This window comes from Onychomys torridus, chromosome 1 (assembly GCF_903995425.1).
Source record: "Onychomys torridus chromosome 1, mOncTor1.1, whole genome shotgun sequence".
Taxonomy (NCBI): domain Eukaryota; kingdom Metazoa; phylum Chordata; class Mammalia; order Rodentia; family Cricetidae; genus Onychomys; species Onychomys torridus.
Window position 1 is genome coordinate 168,951,382 of NC_050443.1, and position 27,989 is coordinate 168,979,370.

Here is a 27,989-nt window from a genome sequence, read left to right on the forward strand (position 1 = left end):
AGAGATGAGTTTCGCTGTGATTTATTGCTTCTGAACCTGTCAGAAGGAGGGAAGAGACTGGGGTCAGGGGAATGGAAGGGGTGGGGGACACGCACCTTTTAAACTTGTAGATGACGAATACGGCCAGCCCCACAAACACCACTGAGAGCAACATCAGCATGGCAGATCCACTATGGGTTGGAGTGAGGTCCACCAGTGGGGCTGGGGGAATATACAAAGGACAAACATCAGCAGAGTCTTGAGCAGGTCCATAAGGTTCACACACAAGATTGGTAAATCCCAGGAAACCAGGTGGGATATACAGGCCCAATGCATGGTCCACAGTGAAGCATGCATCTAAGTGGGTCCCTGCCCTGAAAATGCTCCAGCTGGTCTATACAAGCCCTACAGTGGATCAAGGGAAAACAGAAGAGCTCCTAGTTCTATTCACACAATTGCCTGCTGTACAGACTTGGCCTGGTTGCTTCACCTTAATGTGTCTAATGTAGCTAAACAATAATAGTACATACCTCACTGGCTGGCTGTGAGGACTGAGTTGTTACATATAGTTATCAATCTCTTCGTATTTCCTTTCATTCTAGCATTGCTGCTGTCATTATTATTAATTAACCAATACGTGTTACTGATGGGCTTACATCCTGATCAAAAGCCACTCACTGTAAGATGAAACTATCAAACATGGAACCTACTCCATATAGCTCAGTGATGCCCACTTTCATTGTGCTCAGAGCCCTTACCTGAGCTTACACCTGGTTGGGTAAAATCATTTTAAAACTTATTTTATAATAAAACATTCAATGCTTTATGTAATTTACCAGTAGTATACTAAAAGGTGTGGGAGAATGGCTCTGCAGGTATGCTTCCACACTCTTATAGGGTAGACACCTGGTAAGGCTAAATATCTATGTCAGGAATAGTATGCATTATTATTATTATTATTATTATTATCATCATTATTAATTATTTCCTATGCATTGTATGTAAGCTTTCCCCACTAAGCACAATGGAAAAGCAGTCAAACCATAAACACGATGTGTGTGTGTGTGTGTGTGTGTGTGTGTGTGTGTGTGTGTGAGGATTATGAATTACTCATATCACTACTTTGGCAGTTGCAAGACAAAGAATTGGAAAGCTATAGAGTATGCTAACGTTTTTTTGTTTTTGTTTTTGTTTTGTTTTGTTTTCACCCAGGAAGCTGATGGTCAAGTGAATACTTGGGAAGGTCAATACCCTGATTTTGGGGGAGAAGAGCTTAGTGGTACCCCACCCCAGGAACTTCAGCACCTCAAGTACATGAAATTCCTCACAGACAAAGCTGAAATATCTGCATGCACAAGGTTCTGTCTCTAAGTTTTCTTTACATAGCAGTTCTATGAAACGTCTCTCCCCCAACTCCAAATCTCATCCTCAAAGTCAAGCCTTCTGTACTTGCAGTGACTGTTTGCAATTAATTTTTACCATGTCAAAAACTGACAATTGGCAAATGTGGTATAGCTCAAGCCTGAAAACAATCCACCTGTACCTTGCAGAAGCATGGATAGTGACCTTTACCTTCCATCAATTTAAGCAAAGCCCAATACCCAGAAATGTAGGTGACCTTTAAGCACCCTTTTTATGATTTTTCTCCATTGAGAGCCAACAGGGTGATGCTCTGGTCATCCAAGCAGAAAAGTTCAGGAGTAAATGACTACAATATTAATAGTCTCAGACAATACCCATGGTTGCATCTGCTCTGTCTGATTTTTGCAAGATTATATTTCAGCTACTATTAGAGACCATATTTCATATGACCATAAAGTTGGTGCAAAGTAAAAGTCTAAGTTCCTTTCTCTGGAAATGGACTTAATTTATGCAGGAGGATCCGCTTTTAGCAGGCACTGAATATAAGCAACCCTCTTGCTTTGTCTCTGTTGTAAGTCTCTCAATTTTGTGCAGCAAGAGCATGTCCTTGTGTGAGAGCTGGTTGGGTAGTCTCAGTATAGTTGAACACCCAAAGCCAAGGTGCTTCATATTTAAACAAAGAAAATGTTAGGGTGTTTAGTCATCTGATAATCAGACTAGGTCAGATCAGGCTTTCTCTTGACCATTGCCAACAGACTACAGAGGATGTATCATTGTGGATTTCTGGGGACCTCTCGAGCACTGGAAGGAGGTGACAGGACCTGCCTGTACTGAATCCACCAGGTTTAAATGAATCCCCGGGGGTGCCTTGATCCTGGAGGACATGGGAATGGAGGGGAGGGGCTGGGGGGAAGATGGTGGTGGGGGTGGGAGGGGGAAGGACAGGGAAACCCATGGCTGACTTACTAAATTAAAACACATAATAATTAAAAAACAAAAAAGAAAAAAATTTCCAAACTTAAAAAAAAAAAAGAAAGAAAATGAAGCTCTTGGTGCCATCAGCAAAGCCCAGAAATGCATCTGAGTGTATGCTGCTATTGGTAGAATATCACAGAAGAAAAGAGCACTTTCCATTGTTACAGATATTATCTTGGCTGTTTTTAACAGATGGAAGGCAAGGACCATCAGCCACATGACACAAACAAAAGCAGGTAATTGCTCAATGCTGAATGCCACCCTACAGGACTTCACCTAGTTAACAGAAGAAAGGATACTTGAGTGTGAGCCATTCAAACACATACAAATACCCACAATTCTATATGCCCCACCTGGTGTAAAGGACCAAAAAATTAAAAATGACATTTATCAGGAAAGGTGTTAAGGCAAATGTGATAGATAGCATAGGAAAAAATTCACAAGTGACAGGAGTTAAACATTATGCTTTAAAAGGAGCGCTTAGGATCCTAGATCACACACTTTTAAACTTTGGTGACATGTGTATGTGAAGAGGTGAGCCATGGATAGACAGACAGACAGATGACAGAACAACTGTTCTCTCACAACCAATCCTATTCTCTGTATCTGCATACAATCCACACAAGCTCAACCACTGCATTGTTTTGAAATAACTCTGCCCCCATCATTCTTTATCACAATATCGTTATCATATGAAAGGAATGAGAATATGATGTAAAAGTAATCTAATGTAAACCATTAATTTTCAGTGAACAAACAGAGGTCCAGAGGAGCCATAGACAATGAGGACAGTCAGAGGCATGAATAAAGTTAAAGTCCACATATTAATCAGAAGGTCCCTGTAGCACAAGCAGAATAGAAGGGAGGTGCAGCTAAGAAAACCACAAAACTTACTTGAAAGGACAACATTTGAAATTTTTTGTTGTTATTCTTTTTCTTTTGAAACAGGGTCTTTACATATTTCACTGGCTGCCTTGAAATTTACTATGCAGACCATGCTAGTCTTTAATTCACAGAGCTCTTACTGCCTCTGCCTACTTTCTGAATGCAGGGATTAAAGGTGTACACCACTATACCTGGTACAACATTTGGAATACATGGAAAATAAGAAGAAGAAATTACCTTAACTATGTTCTTACTCATATGAAGGAAACACACATGCATATGTGTGCATATACTCAGACACAACTGGGCACCATTTCACTTAGCTTTCCTCTTTTCTAGGTTGAATTTTTCAATCTGACATCATTCAAACTCAGATCATCATTCTTAAAGAAGCATATTAATACTGCTGGGCAATTATCACAGTCTTTGGAGAATATGAGTTTCTGCATTTTGAGGTGTAAAATGCACTATCTATTCCATCTCCTGGTTCTGAATCTCTTAGCCACTTCTTGGAGTCAGGGGAGCAGCATAGAGCCAACAGCAGTGGGGAGATTGAGTGGCACTGCTCTGTGTTCCTTGTTTGGCCTCTGATTACTGATCTGTGCCTGCAAATAAAGGTGTCTATTAATGCTTCACACAGTAGCAGTCAAATATCTTAATTTTCTCAATATTTAGGTGTGTTTGCATGCATTGCTAAGGAATGGAAACTGCTGATAAATGGATTTGAGCTCATTGTGTGGAATTAGCATAAATTAATCCCTCTCTAGTTGCAGCTTCAACAAGGTAGATATGAGGAAGAAAAGGGCTGAGAAGGTTTTTGCATTATAAATGCATAGTGTATAACATGGATATAAACACTGCTCCAGGTAACTGGACACCCCACAACTCTGCTCACACATCATTTCTAAAATCCTGCAAGGAACTACTAGGCTATGCTCTGAATTATTGTATTCTATTCACAAGGATCTGAGTTGATTATAGTAATAGAAATGTTACCACATCCATAAAAGAGTGACAGACATATAGGAAATCCTAAGCAAACAGTTATAGCTGTGTACATGAAAGTAAAATCAAAACTCCATAGTTGGTGTTCAGGATTTCATATATTCTCTATAGATCAGATTCTGGGTCTGCCTTTTTGATATAACTCAATTAATGGAAGCTCCAATTCTTTATTTGAATAATTCAAATGACAACTTTGGGGAGGTTGCAAGGGAAGAGAGTGGATATGAAGGGATGGGGAAATAAATGAGATGGAGATGCAAAGAATAAATAAGAAGAAGAAAAAAAGAAGTCAAATGAAAAATAATCTTTGCTTTAGTAAAGTTATGAAAGTCAAAAAGTCAAAAGAGATGCAATTGCCCGTGATGGTCTCTAACACAACAGACATGGCCAATTCTTTATGCTGTCATATTAATATCCCATATTCCTGAAAGGACATCCTAAAGAGTTCTGAAAGATGAAGAGTTTCTAAGTTAGGTCAATTTGACCCTTGACATTTCCCCACCTTAAGATTCTTGGTGCACATCAGTATATGAAAAGTGTCCAGTCTTGCGAGATGAAAACACATGTAGTCACACCACAGCATTTCACACACTCATTCAGTCACAGACCTTTTGTAAGTTTAGGTCCTGCTCAGCAATGTGGTCATGAAGCTGCAGCAGCACAGTTTGTTTCAATTTTCAGTTTTTTCTCTCCTGTCTCTGAACAGACCCATGGCTTCATATTAAATACTTCAAAAATAAAAACTGGGTAACCCAAACATTTGGAAGAACATGTGTGGGGGCATATTAGTTACTTGGTACATTGCTGGAACAAAATACTTGACCAGTGCCCCTTGATGAAAGGGTTTATTTTGGCTACCTGTGCCAGGGAGAGTCGGACACGGTGGGGAAGGCATGGTGACAAGAACATAGGTTGCTGATCACAGTGTGTCCACAGTCCTCAAATGAGAGCCATGAATCCTGGTGGTCAGACACTTCATCATTTTCATTCAGTCTGGAGTTCCATGCAGCCCACAGAAAGGCACTGTGCACTGTGAAGGTGGATCTTCAGCCCTCAGTTAACCTGTCTGTAAAATTCCCCACAGACGTGCCAGTCACTAACCCAACCTACACAATCCACCACAGGCATGGCCAGAAGCTTGTCTCCTGAGGGATTCTAGAACCTGTCGGGTTGAAACTCAGTACAGAGGGATTTTAGTGACATGGCAATGGTACAGAAAAGATGTTTAAATGAAGAGTGGACAGAGGAACTTCCATTTGCTGTGCACCCTAGTTTGGATAACATCTCTGCCTCCAGTTCATATACAGTCCCAGTCATGAGCTTCACAATGCTTGGTCTGCCTCTGAGAGCTAATTGGGAAGCATCAGACTGAGGCATCTCCAGCACCCTGAGTTTCCATATAAACTACCAGACCACTGATTATTGTAAACGGTCATATTCTAATGGAAAAGAAAAAAAGAACCCTTAAAGATAGTAGCATATCCAAAGCGACCAACCAATTTCTACCTGAGAGCTTTCTCAGAAACGATGCAGTAAACTACTGACTCCACTCCAGCCAGTTAAATAGTTTCTTATTCCCTTGGAGCAGCCCAGTGATTTTGCCTTCAACCACTGAGTGCTGAGATTACTGGTGTGTGCCACCCAACCTGGCTTATGTGCTGGAATCAATTATAGGCAGGGCTCTGTGTGTGCCAGGAAAGCACTTAGTTATCTGAAGGGCAGATTGCCTTCTTAAGAGAATAGAATCAAGAGTTTATTGCAAGCTGAAATGTTACTTCATCTTTGGTATGTGTGTATAAAAGTATGTGTGTGTATGTAATATGTATATATATATGTGTGTGTGTGTGTGTGTATGTATGTATTCATATATATATACATATATATGGATGTATATGAAGGTGTCACATTCATTTAATCACATTGGAGGAAAAGATATATTTATATCTCTTGGCACCTATTATTATCCATTATAGTATCACAACAATTTAATGTCTGTTGAAAGCTACTCTGAAACAATCTGGTTATTTAAAGAGGAAAATATATTTAACTCTAGGAAAAATAGAAGGAAATAAAAATACTATCATCATGGCTTTCTTATAAAGGACTTACTTGTAAATAATAGCTGGGTGGTCATATAGTAAAGAGGTGAAAAAATTTATTGACTGTGGAAGATCTTCACTAGTGCTAATTTCATCTCTAACTGGAAAATGTTATTGCAACAATTTATTTCACTTTACAGTTGAGCGCTCCACAGCAACTCTTTGGCATCTGCATCGATTATACTGTGGCTTCGATTACACATTGTAGTTTCTACAACATCCCACCTGGGGCTTCTGCTACCTCACATGGAAAGCATCTTTACCAAGATGGAGCTGGAGAGCAGAATTCACTTTGTGTCACAATGAGGTTGAATGTTACACTTTCTTCGCCACCCCCATCTTTTACTCTTAACCTCTCCAGTGTTAGCAACTGAAGTCTGGAAATATCAATCTTCTAATGTGCCTGTGATAGCTTTTTATTGCACCTGCAAAAGAAGTTAAATCAGTTGGCAACAGCATAGAGGCCAAGATAACAGTTTTATTACAAAACCCACACATGCCCTTGACAAAGGACAGTCTTCCTAAATGCTGCTTCTTGAACAAGGCACTAATGGACAAGAAGGGGTGGGAACAATATTCTCAGTGTGTATTTTTATGCTTTTATTCAATATGAGCTTTGAAGCTCTTCCTCTCCAAAAATGTTAGCTTTATACCTTTTCATTTTAATCATATGTGCCCCACACTCTATGAGACCAAGAACCTGCAGGAAAACTAAAAGCCCTGAATTACTGAAATGTAGGTGGAAATAGTGGAAGGTGAATGCAGCATTTTTACCCATAGAAGCATATGAACTGCATGTAGATAATATCATTTGTTTAACTCTCATAAAGCTCCCAGCTCTTCAATTTCCACTGCCACTTAGATTTTAATTCACATTTTAATCATTTTTCAAAAGCTTCCCAGCCACACCTCTTGGCTGCCCTTGGCCACTTATCTTGATTATGAAAATAGTATATCCCATATTTAGAGGTATGTCTCATTTATTACCTACTTTCTCTCACTGTTATCTGCCTATTCTGACTATTAGGCTGCCTCCACCCATGCCAAGAAATTAGATTTTAATGTTTATGACTATATTAGTGTTACAAGCCCTTCTCTGTTTTAGTGAAGGCCCAGAGCTGTAAATCAGACTTAATGCTGGAGGAAAGTGTCTTGTACCATCCCTCATTGAAGAAGGATTTATGTTTATGGAGTGCTTTCTACAGTATTCTGGAGACTGGCAAAGGGGCTGGGTATATAAGCATGATTTCAAGAAACTGCAAATCCAGATCTTACTTTTGGATCAATATCTCAAAATCATGCTTATTGATCCAAAAGTAAGATCTGGATTTGCAGTTTCTTGGTTACCCCATATAATTTCTCACTTGAGACAATAAACACCCTCTGTTTTCTATTTTTGTGGTGTTTCTTAGTTTAACTGCCATGTGGTCAGGCTGGGGATCAGGTAGTCTGTAGCAAAGATCTCCTACCTTGGCTTGGACACAGGTTTTCCAACCATGAAAGACAGCTTTGCTAGAGAGGTCCCCAGAAATCCACAAAGATACCTCCACTATAGACTACTGACAATGGTCAAGAGAGTGCCTGAGCTGACCTACTCTGGTGATGAGATGGCTGAACACCCTGTCATGATAGAACTCTTGGAAGCAGATGCAGAGATCCATGGCCAAACCCCAGGTGGAGCTCTAGGAGTCCAATTGGCGAGAGAGAGGTGGCATTATATGAGCAAGAGATATTGAGTCCATGATTGGAAAAAAGCATGGGATAAATAGCCAAACTAGTAGAAACACATGAACTATGAACCAATAGCTGAGGAGCCCCCATGGAACTGGATCAGGACCTCTGGATAAATGAAACAGTTGATTAGCTTGAACTCTTTAGAAGGCCCCCAGGCTGTGGAACTAGGACCTGTCCTTGGTGCATGAACTGACTTTTTGGAACCTAGGGCCTATACTGAGACACTTTGCTCAGGCTTGGTATAGGGAGGAGGGGACTGGACCTGCCTCAACTGAATGTACCAGGTTGGGCTGACCCCCCAGGGGAGACCTTGCCCTGGAGGAGGTGGGAATGGGGAGTGTATTGGGGAGGAAGGCTGGGGGGTAGGAGGAGGGAGGACAGGGGAATCTGTGGCTGATATGAAAAATTAAATTAATTATAAAATAAAAATGTTTTTAAAAAAAGAACAAAAGAAAGACAGCTTTATTTACTCAAAGTTCTGAAGAACCAGTCAATCTCAGCTCCTCTAAGGGGATCCCATTATCCAAATTTCAGTTTATTTACACAATAAACTAAACTGATGAAATATGAATAGCTCTGAATTTTTTTCATTTGAATGTGGAATATTCTATTTGGGATTGTGTTCTCAAATGGAATATGCCAGATTATCCCCTTGGCTTCTTCCTCTTACTGTCTATCTTAATGTAGGCTCTTGTCTATTCTATCATAGAACAACCAATAACCCAGTAACTTCCTGATAGTCCCCGTGCCAGCCACATGTGAGGACATTTTAATTCTGATGATGAATGCTCATAGGAGCAAAGATGGAACATTTGATGGCGCCTGAAATATTTGCACCAACAAGTAGAATTTGTCCACCTGGCAGTGGACTTCTCCTACCTAAGAATATAACATCTGACAGGATCAGAAACTTAAAGCTCACAGTTTAGTGACTTAATCTTCCCTCCTGAGATTGAACCTCCTATTCCAGCTTGCTTGTAGATTTTATTCTTAATGACACCAAATCCAATGCAAGCCACTAAACTTTCCTTTTTTGATAAACAAGAAATCATAATTTTTGCAATGTTCCTTAAAAATTCTGTGTTATAAAAAGAATGAATTGTGAACTACTATTCAAATTTACTACTTGAGGAATCATTTCAGTAGGTGGCTTCCCTGCTACTGTCTTATCCATTGTTACTGCCCTGTCCACTGTATTCATTCATGAGTATTTGTTGTTCAGCTCTGTCCTGTGTAGAAGTAATGAGGGTCCTAATTTGTCTTATATCCTCCCCAAGAGCCATAAATTTAAAGGAATTATTGCAAAATGAGGCATAGAAAATAGAAGCATTGAGGAATAAAATGATGAATCTGAAAGTGATACTGCTCCTGAGTACATTCCAAGTTAGTAATGAAAAAACAAAAGCAAAAATATATCTTTTATAGATTTTTTAATTAATGGATCAGGTTTATTCTTCAATAGTAACCAATAGAAATCAAATGACTGGCATCAGATTTTGAGCCTTTGTAAGTGGCCAGCAAACACTCCTCACAATGCAATCTTGATTCTAAAAATATATGATACTGATCACTAAGCAAGGGGCAAGAAGTTATACTTGACTCGGCCTTTTTTTTAGTAACAGACTCTTGCTCTCCTGCCCATCCTTTTTGCCTTCTCTTTTTCTGAAACACAGGACTCCAAGGAGAAAGGGCTTTATTTTCCTTCTAACTGTCCATTCATGTTCATATCCATAATATGGAATAAAAAATAGAGAAAATGGTTTTCTCTAGATGCCTATTGGATAAAATAATGAAAGGCTCCACTAGCCAGGTGTTCAGCTAGAATGGTCATGAAGATTGGTTCATATGCATATCTATAGTTCTATACATTATGCATTATGCAACTGATATTTGTAAAAGTAAAGTTAGTTGAGCAACTGACTTGCAAGTTGTCTGCTGGGTTCAGTAATAGTGACAACAAGATGATGTTAAGAACTCTGCTCATAAGAAATAAGTATGTGTGAGGAGGATGAAAATGAAGATAGCCATAATCACCATCACCAGATAGAGATTTAAAAATCAATAATTTCAGACAAGGGTGGTGATAATGAGGCAAAGGCTTTAGAAAGATGTCAAGCACATGGTGGCATATAATAGCTAAGTCTTAAATTACAAATAGAGTTAGGAATACAGAAAGCCAAAGAAGCCAGGGGTAGGTGGGTAGTCTGAACACAGTTACTCTTTTCCCCAAACATCAGTATTATTAGTACAATGCCAAATGTGACTGATTTATATACCCTTTTCTAACCCTCTGGCTGGTTCTGCAATGCTTTAGCCTCTGTCTGCTAAACAAAGTTCTAAAAGCCAAAAGCATTTGTCCAAGCTGAGACCTTGGCTCCACCTTCATAACAACATGTTCTTTATTTCCCCTCTATTCTCACATAATACCAAATCTCTTATTTCTGCAAAGAGAATTCTAGAAATATATCTGTCAGGTATGGCTAGACCCTCAAGAGAAATCACAGTTTCCAAGAAGCACAGGGAAGACTATGAACAAAATAAACACTGCATTCAAAGTTTAGCTTGGCTTAGCTACAGAAATTAATGAATTCCCAAAGAGAGAATACAGGAGGAGATAAGCAAAATCCAGTCTCTAATGACACCCAGATTTCTGCAAATGCTTACCTTGTATTCCCATGAAAGCAAATAGGGAACTGAATTTGAAAACCAAAATCAGGCTAGTAAATTCCTGAAAGGAGACAGTGCATTTCCCTGGGAGAATAACCAAATAATGCACTGCCTCTCACCAGCAACATACTCTGGCTTGAAAGGAGACTTCTGAACATCTGCTGAGCAATTAATGGAAGCAGCAGTGTGTGATAATGGTCCCCATAAAGGTTTCAGTAGTCATGCTTGGAGACATGAAATGCTGCAGACAGTGGTCCTTTACAAAAGGACTTTCCTTTTTGTAAGGGATATAAGAGGATGAGAAGAGAACGGGAACCAAATGCCATATCTACATCAAACAATCTTCTTCACCTATATGTGAAAATGTTTATTTCAATTAAATAAACACCATTACAAGCACCTCAAGCCACCTACCCTTCACTGATCATGCCCTGTTTTCCACACATAAAAGGAAATTACCCTCTACTCTATTTGGTAGACATGTGGTCCAATATGCTGATATTCAGATAGCTATTTTTATTTTTCTAAATAAGGTAGCTCTAGCTACCTTAGGATCAATTTTAAATAAGAAACTGATACTTCATCATTATAATTATTCAAGTGTCATTCTTGACACAAATCTTTTGATGTTCTTGTTATAGTGAAAGTTCAATCCAGAATGTCTGTACCTACACATATGGCCAGTTCTATACTCTTATGTGAACAAACAGCATTTTAAGTTTAGTTATTCTTTCAGTCTTGGTCATTTTATTCCTGTACAGAAACTAATGTTCCACATTAAGTCTACATCAATATAGCTGCTGAGTTATTCATGATGCAAACTTTATAACATTGACTGATAAAGTTTGCAGTCAGACTAACAGAAGATGTTACTAATAAGTCTAATATAAAGGAATGTAAACAGCCATAATAATAGGGAGATAAAGATTTTTCTTTTTCTCATCAAGCTGACTGAGTATAAGAGGTTTCCCCTCCCACCTGGCCTTCAGTTGTATCTTTTTTCGTGTTGTCTTGGCAACCTTGGGTCATACATGTCTTTGATATAGCATCTGTCTTTCAAATGTTATAGCTATGTGGATTTCCAATTACATATATTCTTTCTGCCAGCCTTTCTTCCTAGAAACCTGATTTCTGCTCCCAAACACCAACCTGTGAAAGAACTGTAAGCATGAAATAGAGGAAATTCTCAGGTTTTTTTCAACTGTGTATTTTTCCTGGCCATCTAAACTTGCTCCACTGGAATGAATATCTCCTAGCTATCAACAATGAAGTTTCCATGTGAGCTGTGAATCCACACATTTCTTAGGACTTCATTGATGCATCAGTTTCTCATGGCTAAGCTTAGTTTTCATTCTAAACTAGTTCTCACAAGAAATCCACCCACCTACTCACTCCTTTTTCTATTCTTCTTGTATTTGAGACAGGGTCTTTAATCAGTCTTGCCTTGATTCTCCTGGCCACCTCTTGAGTGCTGGTATTACTGCATGTCAAATTTACCAAAATAGTGTGAGACATATCGGAAGTATAATATGACAGGTGAAATGAAAAGCTGACACACAGAATAACTGAAAAGAAAGCTGTGTGGAAAAGTAGAGGGCCAAAATATAGTTGGCTTCCAGAAGAGGGGAACTGGAGAAATATAGCTAGTTCTCTGTTTAGCTTGCCTTGGGCTATTCCCCCCCACCCCCATTCCAATAGAGTCTCTATGTACATAGAAAAGGGACATTCTCTGATCAAGTCTCACTACAACAGAATTTATCATTTTCTGAATTCATCCTTAAATTACAAGAGATGAAACATATTCTTTCAAATGAAGAATTCTTTATAGAATATCAGGCTCTAATATAATTAGTCTCTAAATTTATACATGAGCAAGTAGCTCTATGTACTGTGGGAGAAGATGATGTTGCACAGTATGTCTTCTAAGTAAGTTTAATTAATTAATGATTAAGTAAATTTCACACCCCTTTTCAAAGGCTCTTATGGCTTGGCAGGGTCCACTAAAGTACAGATGGCTCATATGGCATGTTCCATAATCTAGGTCCCTTCCCTGTGTTCTATAAAAGTTGAATCTGACTACTTAGTTTTTAAGACAGTGGGAGAAAAATAGGAGACAGTGACAATATGCTTAGCCTGCTTCTAGACCTGGAAACCTTCTGGAATCTCCAAGACAATAAAGCATTGAGATGGCATCTTCTGTCCTCCATCCTCATGTGTTTGGCTTCCTCAGCAACCCTAAGGCATTTGACTTTCAGTGCTTTGGTCTTTGTAATATCTCATGAGTTCTGTCTTATCCATCCTTCAAGAATCTCCCCAAATACTACCTCCTTTAATAAAATATTCAATCTAATTTGGAACAAATAAAACTCATCTCTGCCTTTAATTTTTTAAATTGCTTCAATTGTTAATAATACAAAAGAATTGAAAGAAAAACAGCCTTTTACATGTCATGTATTCTTCTAAGTGTATCATCCAAATTAAGGTAATTCTCCCACTGCCTTACATTCCATAGCCATCTCTATGGTACACAGAATGTAAATCTGTTTTCTAGGTGTGCACAGTGAGTTCTAGAAAAATGATGGAAACTAAAGATCTGGATAAAAAAAAAAAGAAATCAAAACAAAACAAAAATGCCTTTAAAAGTTAAATGCTTATATATAATGTGTTTACTCTCTACACAAACGCTCATACATGTACCTGTTGAGAGATCACCCCAACTGCCTACATCTTCTCCCCATCCTATAGCCCACCTCCAACAAATGCCACCACTATACATTCCTACCCTAACCCATATTGTAAGTTTCATCAGTATACAAACTATTTCCAGTTGTCATTTGTACTCCATGAAGCATCAGTGTAATACTCTGCCAAAACAAGTAATTGATAATTATTGTTCATCTAATTAATTATTAACATACATAGTGATATCTATTTATAAATGCTTGAGATTATTTATTTTTTATTAAAAGCTTTCTCTATGGTTAGAAGGAGGATTTCCTTATCTACTTTTTATAAGTAAAGAGACAGAAGATCAAGAATATTTATTTACAAAATTAGGACCAAATGAAGGTTGCCTCTCTATCTTCCCCACACCTCTACTTCACCTGTACTACCATAGCCTGGAACATAAGGAAATAAAATTCTTTGTGCAATGAATTGATTGAAAATAAGGCTTTATGGAAATATTTGAAAGTTAATGCTCTATTTATAGGTATGTTGAAACAAAGCATGCTATCAGATGAGAGCATGCACCTAAATGATTTATTAAACTGTTTTCTAGAGACTAAGTGAAAGCAATATCTTATTCTCTTGCCAAACTGGTTCCTCACTGTGGCAGAACCATCATTTAAGTAGATTTTCAAGAACTGTGTTCAATTTATACTTGTCATGTATCCCTGATTACAATGGATATGATTTCTCTTCAGTACAGTAGCTGGTAAGAAGCCCCAAACATGAAAACTGACCTGCTGTTAGGTGAGCTGCATGAACAAGAACTTGGACCCCAGGCTTCAGCTCGAAGTGCACCAAGTTTTGATTGAGTTTGTGGATTAGAACTTCAGATATCTGAAAGAAGTGTTATAGTTAGTTCCACCAAAATAGTCATATTGAGTGTGAACAGCCACACTGAGAAATACTTTGAATGTTCACCAAGGCCTGCTAACATTATACTGCAAATGACAGAAAGGGAAAGTCTATTATATATAAGACCTGAAAAGTAGTGGGTTGGTACAATCCACACATTCTGAGTGTGATTCACTTTGCTTCCTTCACTTTCTCTAAACCATCTAGTGGCTTTCATGGATAAGCAAGTTATGACTGTTGGATAATAAATGTCAATAATATAATGAACAATACTGTTAAACACAATGCAGCCACAGTTTCAGCAATGAGTTAGTTAATCTTTGTTTCATGCATGTAGGCATTTGCTAAACCATTTCTGAGGCTGTTACATGTTGGTAGAAGACGTGGAATTCTAGACCATGGACTATTTGGCCCAGGCAAGGTGTTTCGGCAGAAATTGCATACCATAAGGTATTATAGATAGGATAAAAGCTCTTTTTTGTTTAGCATAGAAATTTATTATGCTTGGCTCACACATTTTGGGGAATTTCTGAAAGGCTCTGAAGAGTAATCATACTACTTATTTTTATCTTCTATCCTTGCCTTATTTTTAATATACTATTTTAAGCCTCAAGTTAATATATTATTTAGTATGCTATTAAGTCTAATTAGATGGATGCTGACCATTGTTCTTCTAGTTAAATTCTTCTGCTTTCCTTTTTTTTTTTTATTTGCTGAGTTTCATCTTCTCTACTAAGTTGCCAAAATGGCAACTTGTGGAGCCTTAATAATTAAGTAGGCCTGGTGGTTTAGTCTGGAGTCCATATAGAAGTCACTAGTTGGTAATGTAACTACAGTGCTATGAACAAGAGGAGTGTGAGGTAATCCTCCATGCCCCATGGATAGCACCTGGGGCCCTTCTCTCAAACGCTGTCATTTTTGAAACGATGAAAAAAAGCAAGGCTGTGTTAAAACCTTGCTGCAAACAACTTGGTCCCTCTGTGAAGATCCTTTCTTATGAGCATGGGAAATTTTCCTTAGCAGTCCAGGTTTATAGAAAGAATAGATTTCCAAGCAAATTCATCATAGGTGTTTTCTCTGAAATCTCTGATTACTACTCAGTTAGTGGGGTCTAGAAAGGAAATAAACAATGGATTTTTAGTAAATGTCTATTACAAAGGTTTTGGCTTTGAAACTTATAAATGCATATAGATTATTAACATACATATACATGCAAACATCCAAAAACAGGCATATGTAGATATATAATGAAAAAACATTCTAGTCCAAACATGAAAGATGTCTCAGAAGCAATTAGAAAACTGGCCTGTTTCCTAGAGAATATCAGAAACATAAAACCAAACTATGTATCTCCAACAGAGGGACTTCTCATTTTCACCAGGTGAAATGATACTACTTCTTAGTCCTGAACATGTTTATATTCAAATGAGACATATAAATAACTAAATCAAAAAATATAATTTATCAGAACAACATACTTTTAATTTATTATCTCCAGTAGAGCCCCTCATGAAAATAATTAGAGGTGTGCTGGTTTCTATCATTGCTTTATTGGATTTGTCTATATCATTTACAAAACTAAACCAGGTATGAAAAATTAATCAAGTAACAGAATATGTTTCATGTTATTTATCTTGCATCAAAAGATATTTGATAAATAATCTGTACTCTGTGGGAAAGAAATTATGCATAAGAAGCAAAAGTTAATGTAATTCACATTCCTTACAAGTATAACCTTAATTAGAACCAGGCGTTTTGCTAGTCAAAAAATTAGTAGTAAATAGTTTACAAATTTCAACAACTCTTTAAACCTCTTACCAGGTTAATTACAGAAGTTCTTACTCTGTATTGTCTTTATGAGATCATGAGATGTTATTTATTATTTAAATATATGGTATATGCATTGAACAGTTTATTTTGATAATGTTGCTTATGTCTGTCTATTTTTCCTTGTGTTTATGATGGCATCCCCATGTAAGAGCATAGAGCTCAAAGGACATATCCAAGTTAATATTTGAGGAGTTGAGACTAGACTTCAGTTTTGTTTGACTCCTTATCCTAGTTCAGCACTACTAAAAATAAAAAAAAAAAGATTTCCTGAACTATTTGACCAAGAGGAAGAAAGGAAGATGTCTAGTTATATATCTGGGTAATTGAGTTTAGGAGATAAAAATGGCACAGTATTTAATTCACTACACTGTCATTTCTAATCCACCTGTAACACACACACACACACACACACACACACACACACACACACACTTTCCTCATGAAAGTGTTCATTCCACTAGTCTATACAGATTGTAATGTTTGAAAGTGTGGACAATAGAAAGAGTATAATAAACTACAATCTACAGGAAGCATAGCAAGAGCCTAGATGAGAAGGGCAAGTGCACTGCCTGATAAAGACTCAAGTGGAATTGTATGTGATCCCTCAGAGAGCAGACTTGCTGAAGTGAGATGAATTACTTCTCTTGCTGTCCAGTGAAAAGTGTGCCTCCTAAGTGAATTGCAGTTGTAATTCATACCCGCATTCCTCTTCTGCCGCTTTCCCACACAGACCATTTCCTACCCTACTTCAGCTACACAATCACAGCTCAAGAAACACCCTATTATTCTTGGTATCCGCCTGTTTGGTAGGATATGCCTATGGTTCAGATGAAGTTCACACTTCATTTAAATTACTACTTGAAAAGGCAATGGTGACGTAGTACAGACACTAGAGAGGGATGTCTTGGAAGACCCTTACTATAGGAAATACAGCAATTCAATTCTCCTTATCTTTATCTCTAAAGATGAAGATTGAGTGTAGCAATCAGAATCAGCTCAGCTTGAGTAAAGTAACAAAGGAAAACCCTCAGGGATGTGAACAAAAGAGGCATTTTCCCCCTCATGCACAATATCCACCACAGGTGGGCAGATGCTTCCTATCACATGGGGAACCAGACTGGAAAAAAAAAAGCCATTTCAAATGTTTCCATTACCATCGCACAGGAGGAAAAGAACTTGCAACCATTGAATTTCTTCAGGTTGGAAGAGACACATGGAATTTCTTCTTCCAACTCAATTGTCTTAAATAAGTGATGAGGCTATCCCCAGAGAGTAGAGAATCATCGTTACCACTCTACATGCCTCCAAAGACAGTGAGTGGGCTGTCAATATTTGGTCCACATGGTGATGGCCACCATACTAGGAACATATTCAACATTTAGACCATCTTTAATAAAATTATTTGGAGAAAACACATTCACAAACAGGAATAAAAATGTCAATCATTGAAACATGAACAAAAGGGAAGCTGAAGAGATGAGTTAGTCAGTTTTTGAAACAGTCCAAACAGGTGGTACAAAGTGGTGATGTAGACTCAGAAAAGACCACATGAAGTTGGGAGGGGGATGTGGAAATAGGATATGATCAAAATTCATTGTTTACATGTATGGAATTTTCAAATAATAAATATCTTATTTAAATAAAGCAAAATGTTGAATCGCTTTCCTTATTTTATTTGAAAGTTTGTGTATTTTTTTTTTTTTTTGGTCTTCATCCCAGAATTTATTCACCTTCTCTTTATGTTTCTTGAACATGTTTATAATTGTTATTTTGAATTTATTACCTGTGCATAATCTGAGTTGCTTCCTTCAGTGAACATCACTGGGGAAATAATATTTTACTTTGGAGGACACATTTTGTCTTGGTGTTTAGTGTTATTTGTGGTTTTATTTTGAAACCTAGGCTTCTGCAGTTACAATATTAGTAGTGTTGTTTGATATGGGTATCTGTCCCACCTTTGTCGAGTGGGCATTTGGATCTCTATTTGCTGGTACCCCAACTTGTTAGGTTTTGGATCAACTTGCAGTTTGTTCTTAGGAACACTGAATGCAGATGGTTTATCTGAAATGTCCTAGCTCAGCTATGGCTAGGTGCAGCTCCTGAGCACACCCCTCCCCCACTGAAAGCTAAAAGGTTTTCACTGCAGAGCCTCAGAAGTCTATGAAAGCACATATAGTCCTAAATGGCCCTTATGTGGCAGGAGCTGTGGTTATAGCACAGATATGTGGTGCTCTTATACACATTTTCTGAAATTCCCAAATAGTAAATACTTTTTAAAATGTCTTTAGCAAATTTGTCAATGTCAAGTAGTAACACTTGTTCATAAAGTTGGTCTGAGGAACGTAAAACTTGCTGAATATAAATACTACTCTGGTGCCATCTTTAGAGAAAATACAAGCTAAGGTGACTTTGGAGAAGACCCAGTTGATAAAGCCTGAACCGGTGTTCCCTTTAACTACTAATTGAGGAAGTTTTTGTTTTTAACAGAGAAAACTTTTCCCCAATACATACAACACAACTACACGGTGGAGAGGCTGTGGAGCCAAATTCTAAATTCAAATTGAGGCTTCTTCACCTAGTTCTTTGGATGGTTCATTTCCAGCTTTAAGCTTCTCTGTCCTTTAGCCATATACCTTTGATTCACCTCTTTTTAGCCTTATACTGATTACAGCTTTCCTATTTTAATGACCTTCCTAATCAATATAATATTATCTTTATAACTCAGATCTTCATGTTTCAAATTCAGAGTTGACGGAGAATAGCATAAGTGCACAAAATAAAGAAGCTGTGCTTATTTGAACATATTTAATAGTGAATAGTAAGCCTATTAAATGTCACCAATAGATTAATCTATTTTTGCAGATGTCTTTCATTTTTTTTGCCCTCAAAATTTGCAGTTTGTATCTGTAAGGAGTGACACAGATTAAGCAGAAAATGCATTATTTGTGTTTGGTATTTCTCTACTGTCCCTTTTGTTTCTTCTAAATGCCTTTTAATTTTATTTTATTTTTGAGATTATAACACAATTGTAATATTTCTCCTTTTCTTTTACTGCCTGTAAACCCTCTCATATAACTCTCTTAGCTGTCATCTGAATTTATGTTTTTTTTCATTGTCATGTATATATGTTTACGTACATACATATATGTTTCTAAAAATGACCTGCTCAGTCTATATATTGTCATTTGTATATATGTTTTCATGGTTGAGCACTTGGTTTTGGATAACTAGTTGGTATGTTCTTCCCATAATGACATTTAAGGAGTTTGAAAGACTACAAGTATAAGCCCCTCTCTCTCCAGCAAGACATCACAGCCTTCTCAGAGCATGGCGGTCTCTCTTCCTTCCAGGAGTGGAAGATCCACACCTGTCATCCCAGAAGACTCAGAGAGAAGCATGGGATAAAGGGCCCAGAGGGCAGAGCTTGCTCACTTGAGCAGCTGCTTTTAGGATAGCACAATATGCTCTTCTTGATGAGGCCACCGAGGGCAAGAGACCCTTTTCCCACTCTCTGAGGATCTGAAAGCAAGGTTGGTGGAGCTCTCCCAGATAGAGGGCACTTGATTAACCTAGTGGTGGCATCCTGATAAAGGGTCAAGTGCTTCTTGCTGTGAAGAATTCTCAATTTATTTTGCTGACAAGATAGTTCCATTCAACTAGCTTTTCTGTTCCCTGGGGAGTCCTCTCAGAAGAGGCTCAGGGAAAGGAGCTAGGGATACTTCACTGTGGTTTTTCTTTCCCACTCTTCAGGAACCACTGGACAGGATCCATGCTCTTATCCTACAGGGCATTTAGTACAATGTCTAGAAGGAGGGGACCAGAGAAGCATTGCTGAGTCAGCTCTCACACAATAGGCTGGCTTTTGTTGCTTATATCTTTTGTATTTGTCTGAAAAGTCTGCATATGTTATTAGGTTGGAAGCTGTTTTAGCTTTCCCAATGTTCCTTCCTCCTTCACATTTTTCAATGAAGCACCTTGTCTTCTGCTTTCACATTTATTAACAGTTTGGGAAGAACCAATCTAACCCTCTGATCTGCAATGGGGCAAAAACATACGAAATTTTAGCAGTGGTACTATATCTACATGACTGCAAGAATTTATTGCTCTCTGAACTGGATCTCTGGACCTTTAAATTAAAAGAGTTTCTAATCTCACTCTTACCATTTTCTCAGTTGTTTAAGTGATTGAGAAAACAATCAACAGACTTTACATAGAATGAAAACTACAGGTTACTTGTAGGCAGCCTACCCTGGCCTTATAAGGTAATTTCACCATTGTATTTTTCAATCAGGATAATAATGCTCTCCATAACTAAGTCATTAATTTCTCATGAGCTTTATATAATGCTGGGTTTACTTTGACTACAATTCTGGACAGGCTAAAATATAACAACTTCCTTAGTCAATGTTTTGACATCTAGCTTGGTAGCTTGCTTTTCACTGAAATTATAGAATTACCTCTTTTACTATAAACCCTCATAACTGATACTAGCCACTTTGTCACTATATATTCTTCCATTTTCTTATTGTCTTCATTTGATTCTCAACTTTGTGAAAGTCAAGTCATTAATCATTTTACTTTCTAACTATCAACATTCTTTGTTCCAAAAATGTCTTTCAGTATCCCAGTCTATTTAATAATCTAAAGAACTAAGTTTTCTTATTTCCACATATATAATTGTTACATTTAATGAGCACCTATTATAATTATATTGGCCAAGTGTTTTCTTTTATTATTTATTTAATCAACAAAAATACCTATGGGATTGTTGTGACTTTAACTAAATTACTAATAAGAATTTATTGTCTTTGATTTCTTTGTCTGATAGATCCATGAATATCAGCAACAAAAACTACAAAATTAGCATAGATCTCTCTAAACTGTCATCTCTTCACCAAAATGTAGACTTCCCTAAATTCTAAGTGGCACAGCCTTCATATAAGTCTCTTGTTCTCAGATTGTGGGAGAAATTTCAGGGAGAAGTTGGAAATGTCTTCTGGGCAACTCACCTGCTCCAGGTCCTCTGGTGACCTTTTGTTTTCCCTGGTTGCATCTTGATAGGGCAAAATGAAGAGCTCAGCAGCGGTGGGTAAGCCGGGCAACACTGCCACTAGGATGTGCTGGCTGGGAATCCCTGTGGCCTATGGGAGACACAAAGAGGGCATGAGTCCTATGGAGAAGGAAGACAAAGAGGCAGGTATTAGGCACTAATACAGACAGAAGCTATACTGGAATGTGAGAAGTGGTGACTTAGGAGCAGACACTTGGGTACGGCAGGCAGTAGGGGATAGAATGGTCATCCTTGGGTCATCAGTTAGGTTCAGAGCAGAATGTTTGATTCAGACCCAATCTGAGAGCCATCACAGTGACTGTCTTTTTAGTTGTTTATGCCTGTACTTATATTTCTTTAAGTAGAAAAATTTTAAGAGTAATAGCTGACTTTCTAACTAATGACTTTAATCACATGAAGTACTTCTGCTGGAATCCAAATGCTAAAAGGGGATGAAATTGATCAGCAAACATTACATACATACATGAAATAAAAATGTCACAATGAAGCCATTATATATAATTGATACATACTCATATAAATTAACATAAAGATAAAACATTCAAATAGCATTCAAAAACTTCCTCCTTGTTTAATCATTTGCTCTCATACTGATACACTAGGTTTCACTCTGAGCCCATTCCCAAGACAGTTGGTTATAGAATCAACTTTTTCCCTTGGGACCACTCAAAATACTATATGTTTCTTTCACTAGGATTTTAATAATTATATTAATAATAACTTCTCATCACTCTTATATCTTCATTCTACATTTCTGTGGCCTAAAGTAGGCATTTTTTCCAGTTATGTTAGTTTGGGATCATCACCCATTCACCTCTGACATTTGCCCTCCTCTTTTTTCCTGCTTTGTGATAATTTAACCTGTTGCCTTCTGCATGAATGATCTCATTCCTTCTTGTGGGTATCCATCTACTGTTGATGATCTCAAATCAGCTGTTTAGGTCATAACCCTAGAGTACTGCAATGGTATCTTCATCTCAAAGAGGTAGGCTCCTCTGTTCACATTACTCTTACCATAGTCCAACTTCAGCCATGTTCTTCTGTTTAAAGTGCTTGCAATCAATCCCATTGCTACTGAATTAAGCATATGCTCAAGGAGTTGTATAAAGTGGTTCCACTCTTCCTTTTCAAGCCAATTACCTATAGCTCACATGGGCTTTTATTGCTCTAGCCAAATGGAATTCTGAACAATTTTTCCACATTTTTAGCTTTTCCTATAGGTTTATTTGTGCATGCCTACAATGCTTCTTAGAATGTCTTTTTTAATATATTTTGCTGGTATGTTTCTACCTATCTCCTATAAGTTATCAAAAGGGCTATGTATTTTAGAACATTTTTTCATGATTTCCAACTGTAGCAATTATTTCTTAACTGTTTTTGCCAAATTGGCAGTAAATCCAATATATTAGTACTTTTTGATTTACCCAGGTGTGCTGAGTAACTTAGCAAAGTTATATGCAGCTTTTCACCATAAGCCCTTGAAGCATGATTATGCCCTACTTTGCAAGTGAAGATACACTACAGGTTGAGTACTCAGGAAGCTGACTCAGTGACCCTAGTATGCTGAAGAAATCTTCTCTTCATTTCCTATGAGAATGAAGGAAATGGAGCAGGTATGGGCTGAAGGAGCTAGGCTGTCATGGAGACCCTATGGGAGTCTCAAAAGGAGATAGACAGGCTCTTCAGAGATGTCTCAAACTAACTCTATAGACTCACATTTACTCAGCATTACCTACTCTGAGGTATATCAGAACAAGGCAGCCCACAATACCACTCCAGCTAAGATACTGATTCCAGCTAATAATAGGTATCTAGGGCCCAGGGCAGATAGTAACTCAGCAAGGTCAAGCAATGGATCAAAATCATCTGGGAAGGGTTGGTTGTAATACTGTGAGCTTTGAACTAGCTGTGAAGCATATAAATATAATCTGTCTTCTGTGATTCCTTTATCCTGATGCCACAATATAACTGATTACAGCTGACAACATACTATTGTATGTGCCTACTAAGTTTCAAACTCTGAGATTAAGTTCAAAGCATCCCCATATGCAAAAAATTATCTATTGACAGAAATTCATTTAAAGATTCCATTATGCTATGTCCATATCAAAAGCCAATTTGGAGAATAAATAGTAACCAATTTTATAGAGGACTCTGTCACATAGCAACATAATAAACTGTAAACAAGATGACTCAAGCTGTCCTTCATGTTGGAACAGCACAATTAATGAGGTCCCTTAGGACTTAATGAAGTGGCCAAGTGTAATTACTGATCTCAAAGATGGGGGAAGTAACAACTGGGACAAGAGAACAGATCAGTTGTGTCTTGGGAAATCAAACAGCATTAATTATTTCTTGTCTCTAGATCACTACCACTCTGTCCTGGGGGATGTTGATCCAACACAGTTATTCTGCATCCTGTTGGCTATTATATGCAGCAGACTGGAAATACTAATGAGCAGTGTTTCTAGACCACTGGGAAGCTAGTTGTAAGGTAGATGTTTACAATTTCTGATGCATAGAAAGTTGGTGTGGATAGAAATAAGTGTCAGAAATCTCGGCATTGCTGAGTTAATTCCTTGTTGATGAATTACTGGGGGTAATCACACAGTTTCCAGGGAACCAAGGTGCTTAGAAAATTATAGATGTAAGGGTCTGGTAAAGGGCTCATTGAAGGGGATAACCTATCTTCTTGGATATAAAAGAAATAAGTCAGCTGTGGTCCTGGTGACAGGCAACTCCAAAGACAGTAATCCTAAATTCTGTCAGGCCAATAGTCTATCAATTGAGCCTTCTGGTGGCGAGGATATAGAACCATTAATGTGGTACTTGCTAAGAGTAATGCAAACAGAGATGAAATGACAGTTACTCAGAGGTACCCAAAATTTTCCCTTCTCCACTCAAATACTCTCTTTATCCTTGTTTTCTATTAAGAAAAGGCAAAGACTAGAGTACTAGCACTACATAGAGTTAAGAATCTACCTCTGAGAGTCTGACTTCAAACCCTGACTTTTAATTCCATGGCTTTTGCCTCCTTGCTGAACTTCCTCACCTATAAACTAGAAATGAGCATAAAATAAATATTGGCTTATTTTTGCTACTAAATGTAGTTAAATAGTATGAAGCATCAAGAAAACTGAAGTATTTTCACAGGTGAGAAGGTAGATACTAACAGGCAGCATATGCAATCGCCTTTCTAATCAGAGATTATCTTAGTGTCTTTACTCCATCTTTGTTTTGCATCAAGCTCCAGCATGTATTTGGAGCAGAAAAGAACATATACAAATGATATGCACAATAGGAAATATCAATATATCATTTGTATATGTTCTTTTCTGCTCCATATTGTGCTAGGAACAAATGATGGATTATCTTGGTTGTCAACTTATCTACATCTGCAATTAACTAAAACCCAGGCAGCTGGGTAGACCTAGAGGGATTTTTCTTGATTGGATCATTTGAGATGGGAAGAATCACTCTAAGTTTGACCACTTTAACCTGGGAAGATCTGACCTAAATCTGGATCAGTTAAGGTCGGAAGATCCACACTAAATCTGGGGCATACCTTTTGTTAGCAGCCTATAGAAAGGGACATGAAAGAAGGATGCTTTTGCTTTTTTGCCTGCTTGCCATTACTCTTACTGGCAAGTTAATTTAGCCTGCTGCTAAGGCATTCTTTCACTGGTATTAGAACCTAGTTTTTTGGGATCCCAAGGTATATGGATGATCAGGTGAGATAGCCAGTCTCATGGACTGAAAAACTGTCAGATTTGGGGTCTTTATGTTGGGAGATAGCCATTGTTGGGCTAGCTGGACCACAGCCTATAAGCCACTCTAATAAATCTCCTTTAAATATATTAATTCTAACAGCTCTGTTTATCTAGCAAATCCTACCTAATACAAACATACTGTGGGGATATTTCTGATTTCCCCTGTTTGGACACTGTATTGACCAACCCATGAGCAGATACCTCACTCTTTGGCCCGCTGATGCAAGTGAGACAGATAGAAGAGGTGTTTAAGAAATATGTCTCCTCCAGTTTTCAGCAACCCTGTGCCCACTGAAGAATAAGTCACATCACCTTGCTACTCTTCCTGAAAGCTTAGGGGGATTAGAGGCTGTGTTTTATTATAAGACCACAAACATGAGAAACAGGACATTCAGGTCAGTTTTGGAGTTTGTCACCTATTATTCATGAATCTGGAGGAGGTACCTTAGTTGCTTTTTCTACAAAAGGAGGATACTAATCACCTTCTTGTGGGAAGGAAAAGAAATATCTTTAAAAGAATTAAGACACTGAAATAGGGGTAGGTGTCCTGTACCATGTGCTCTTGACACTCGGTGCTAACAGATGTAGAACTGCAACCTGGGCTTCTTTTATTCATTCCATTCACCCTTGAAGACACTTAGCCAGCATTCCCCTGGGTTATGCAGTCATTGATTTTTCATTTACTAATGAAAAATTTACCAAATCCCAAACTCAGCTACATAACTCCCACAGATGTCCATGTCCTTCTTGAAGAACAATTAGCTTTATAGGAGGCAAGGGCCATATGTTTCTGAGGGCTGTACTTACCCAATAATGAAGACAGGCATGCATATATCTATGACAAATATTAAGATACCAAACTGATATCTCCAGCTCTGTCTTCTTCCTTTGCAAAGGGTCTGTTCTCCATGAAGCCATTCAAGGACAGGGAAGGACTATATCTTATGGGGAGAAGGCAATGCTTTTACTCACTTCCACCAGAGACTTTTTGATGACTCTGCTGATGTCCCTCCTCCATTCTGGGATGTCAGGATTGTAGTCATCCAAGTTTGGAGAAAAGGCCAAGCGAAGAGACCGGAATTCCTCTGTGGATATAACAGTAAGTCCATTACTACAAGTTAAATAGCTCCACAAAACAGTCAAAACATTGTTTTTCATATAAAGCCTTTCACACTCACTATAGTGATCCTTCTAGAGAAGAAAATGACTACCCTGTCCCTGTTACTCTCTAACTCTTCCTTTGCTAAATTGAAACCATGGCATTGGTTTACCTAGCTGTAAAGCCTTTGCCCACTATCCCCAGCTCTAGGCATTGAAATCTTGGACATTAAATGATTCAAGGGTTGTGGATAAATGGCAATATTATGATGCCAGAACATATGAACACCCGGTTCTATGGTGATATTATGTTCCCCAAAATATTGTGCACCCTAAAAAACATCTGGGGTCAGAGAACAGAACAGCCACTAGCTATAGAGGCCAGAAAATGGTGGCACACATGCCTTTAATCCTGGCATTCCAGAGGCAGAGATCCATCTGGATCTCTGTGAGTTCAAGGCCACACTGGAAACAGCCAGGCACAGTGACACACGTTTAATCCCAGGAAGAGATGGCAGAAAGCAGAAAGGTATATAAGGTGTGAGGACCAGGAACTAAGCTGGTTAAGCTTTTAGGCTTTTGAGCAGCACAGTTCAGCTGAGATTCATTCTAGATGAGGACACAGAGGCTTCCAGTCTAAGGAAACAGGATCAGCTGAGGAACTGGGAAGGTGAGGTGGCTGTGGCTTGTTCTGCTTCTCTGATCTTCATGTTTTAACCCAGTACCTAGCTCTGGGTTTGTTTTTATTAGTAAGTACCTTTAAGATTCATGCTATACTGTTCCTCTAACAGGAATACCCACTCCTTCCAGTACCTAACTACATAAATGTTCTAAAGCTATTTAAAGTTTTTCTTGACTGACCATTCTTCCTTATCATTGATGTTGTAATTTCAGTTTTTAAATAATACTATTATATTGAACACATGCTTTTATCATTTTATGAAGGCATAGTAATTATGGTATTACATACTTATATTTATTAATATAATTATTCTACTGTTGAGGGTGGTTACTCATAAGTTTCATAGGATGGAATTTCATGTTGTTCCTAACATCAGGGATATTTTAGTTTTCTCTGTAGTTCCTGAGTTAGTTTTGATCCTCCAGGAAGTGGGATGGTGATTCAAGTAACATTGACCTTATTAGAAGAACTTTCTGGGAGGAAATGGGGAGGTGCTCAGAGGAGGCATGGAGAACATTTGGACCAAGGCAGGCAGGACAAGATTCAGCTGTTAGAGGAAGCTCTGTGCTCCAAAAAAAAGGGTCAGCTTTAGTGCTCTGTGACATTTTGTCATTGGCTGGCATCTGTACCCAGAAAGTGAAGCTAAGACCCCAGGCTGGTATGAGCTTGAGAACACAGTGTCAGGGTGTATTTTTATGTCTTCAATACCCCTACCTCACAGTGCTTGGGACACAGAACATGCAAAACATAGTACTCTCTCCCCCAATCTGCTAGTTGCTCTACACTGCACATAGAAAAAAATGCATTTTCTTACCCCATTCTTTTCATCCCACATGACACATTGTAGCCTACCTCAGCAACCTCATGTCCTGCAGGGCTTTCCTGCCTGCACACCTTGTACTCCTAGGCTCTGTCTATCCCATGGCTTCTCTATCATGTCATCCACTTTCTATAGCTGCGGTTTCTACTTGCCCCATATCACAGCATACCTGGCTATTTCCCTCAGTCTATCATAAGAAAGGTTGTTCTGATCACCAAACACAGAGAACATCCCATTCTCTTTTAATTGACTCCATCATCTGATATTTCTTGTCTTATTTATATTCATTGGATATATATATATATCCAATAGGATAGAGGCTCTGTGCTCTTGGCCTTGGGACCGTATTTAGCAACTGTAGGTTTTTAAAGACCATGTATGGACCATGTAATTTGTGGATATGTATTCAATATATAAATGATTCCATTTC

At 38.1% G+C, this 27,989-nt stretch overlaps 1 protein-coding gene across 5 annotated transcripts in view; it reads right to left on the reverse strand.

Moving 5' to 3' along the window:
* Sorcs1 (sortilin related VPS10 domain containing receptor 1) overlaps positions 1-27,989 on the reverse strand; it is a 535,816-nt gene that overhangs the window by 9,681 nt on the left and 498,146 nt on the right. For all 5 annotated transcript variants that reach the window (XM_036172192.1, XM_036172212.1, XM_036172201.1 and 2 more), the window contains exons 22-25: positions 25,932-26,044; positions 21,128-21,259; positions 14,171-14,270; positions 96-201 (exon numbers count right to left, since the gene is read on the reverse strand). In XM_036172192.1, coding sequence (XP_036028085.1) covers positions 96-201; positions 14,171-14,270; positions 21,128-21,259; positions 25,932-26,044 — 451 coding nt within the window. The remainder of the gene's footprint in view (positions 1-95; positions 202-14,170; positions 14,271-21,127; positions 21,260-25,931; positions 26,045-27,989) is intronic.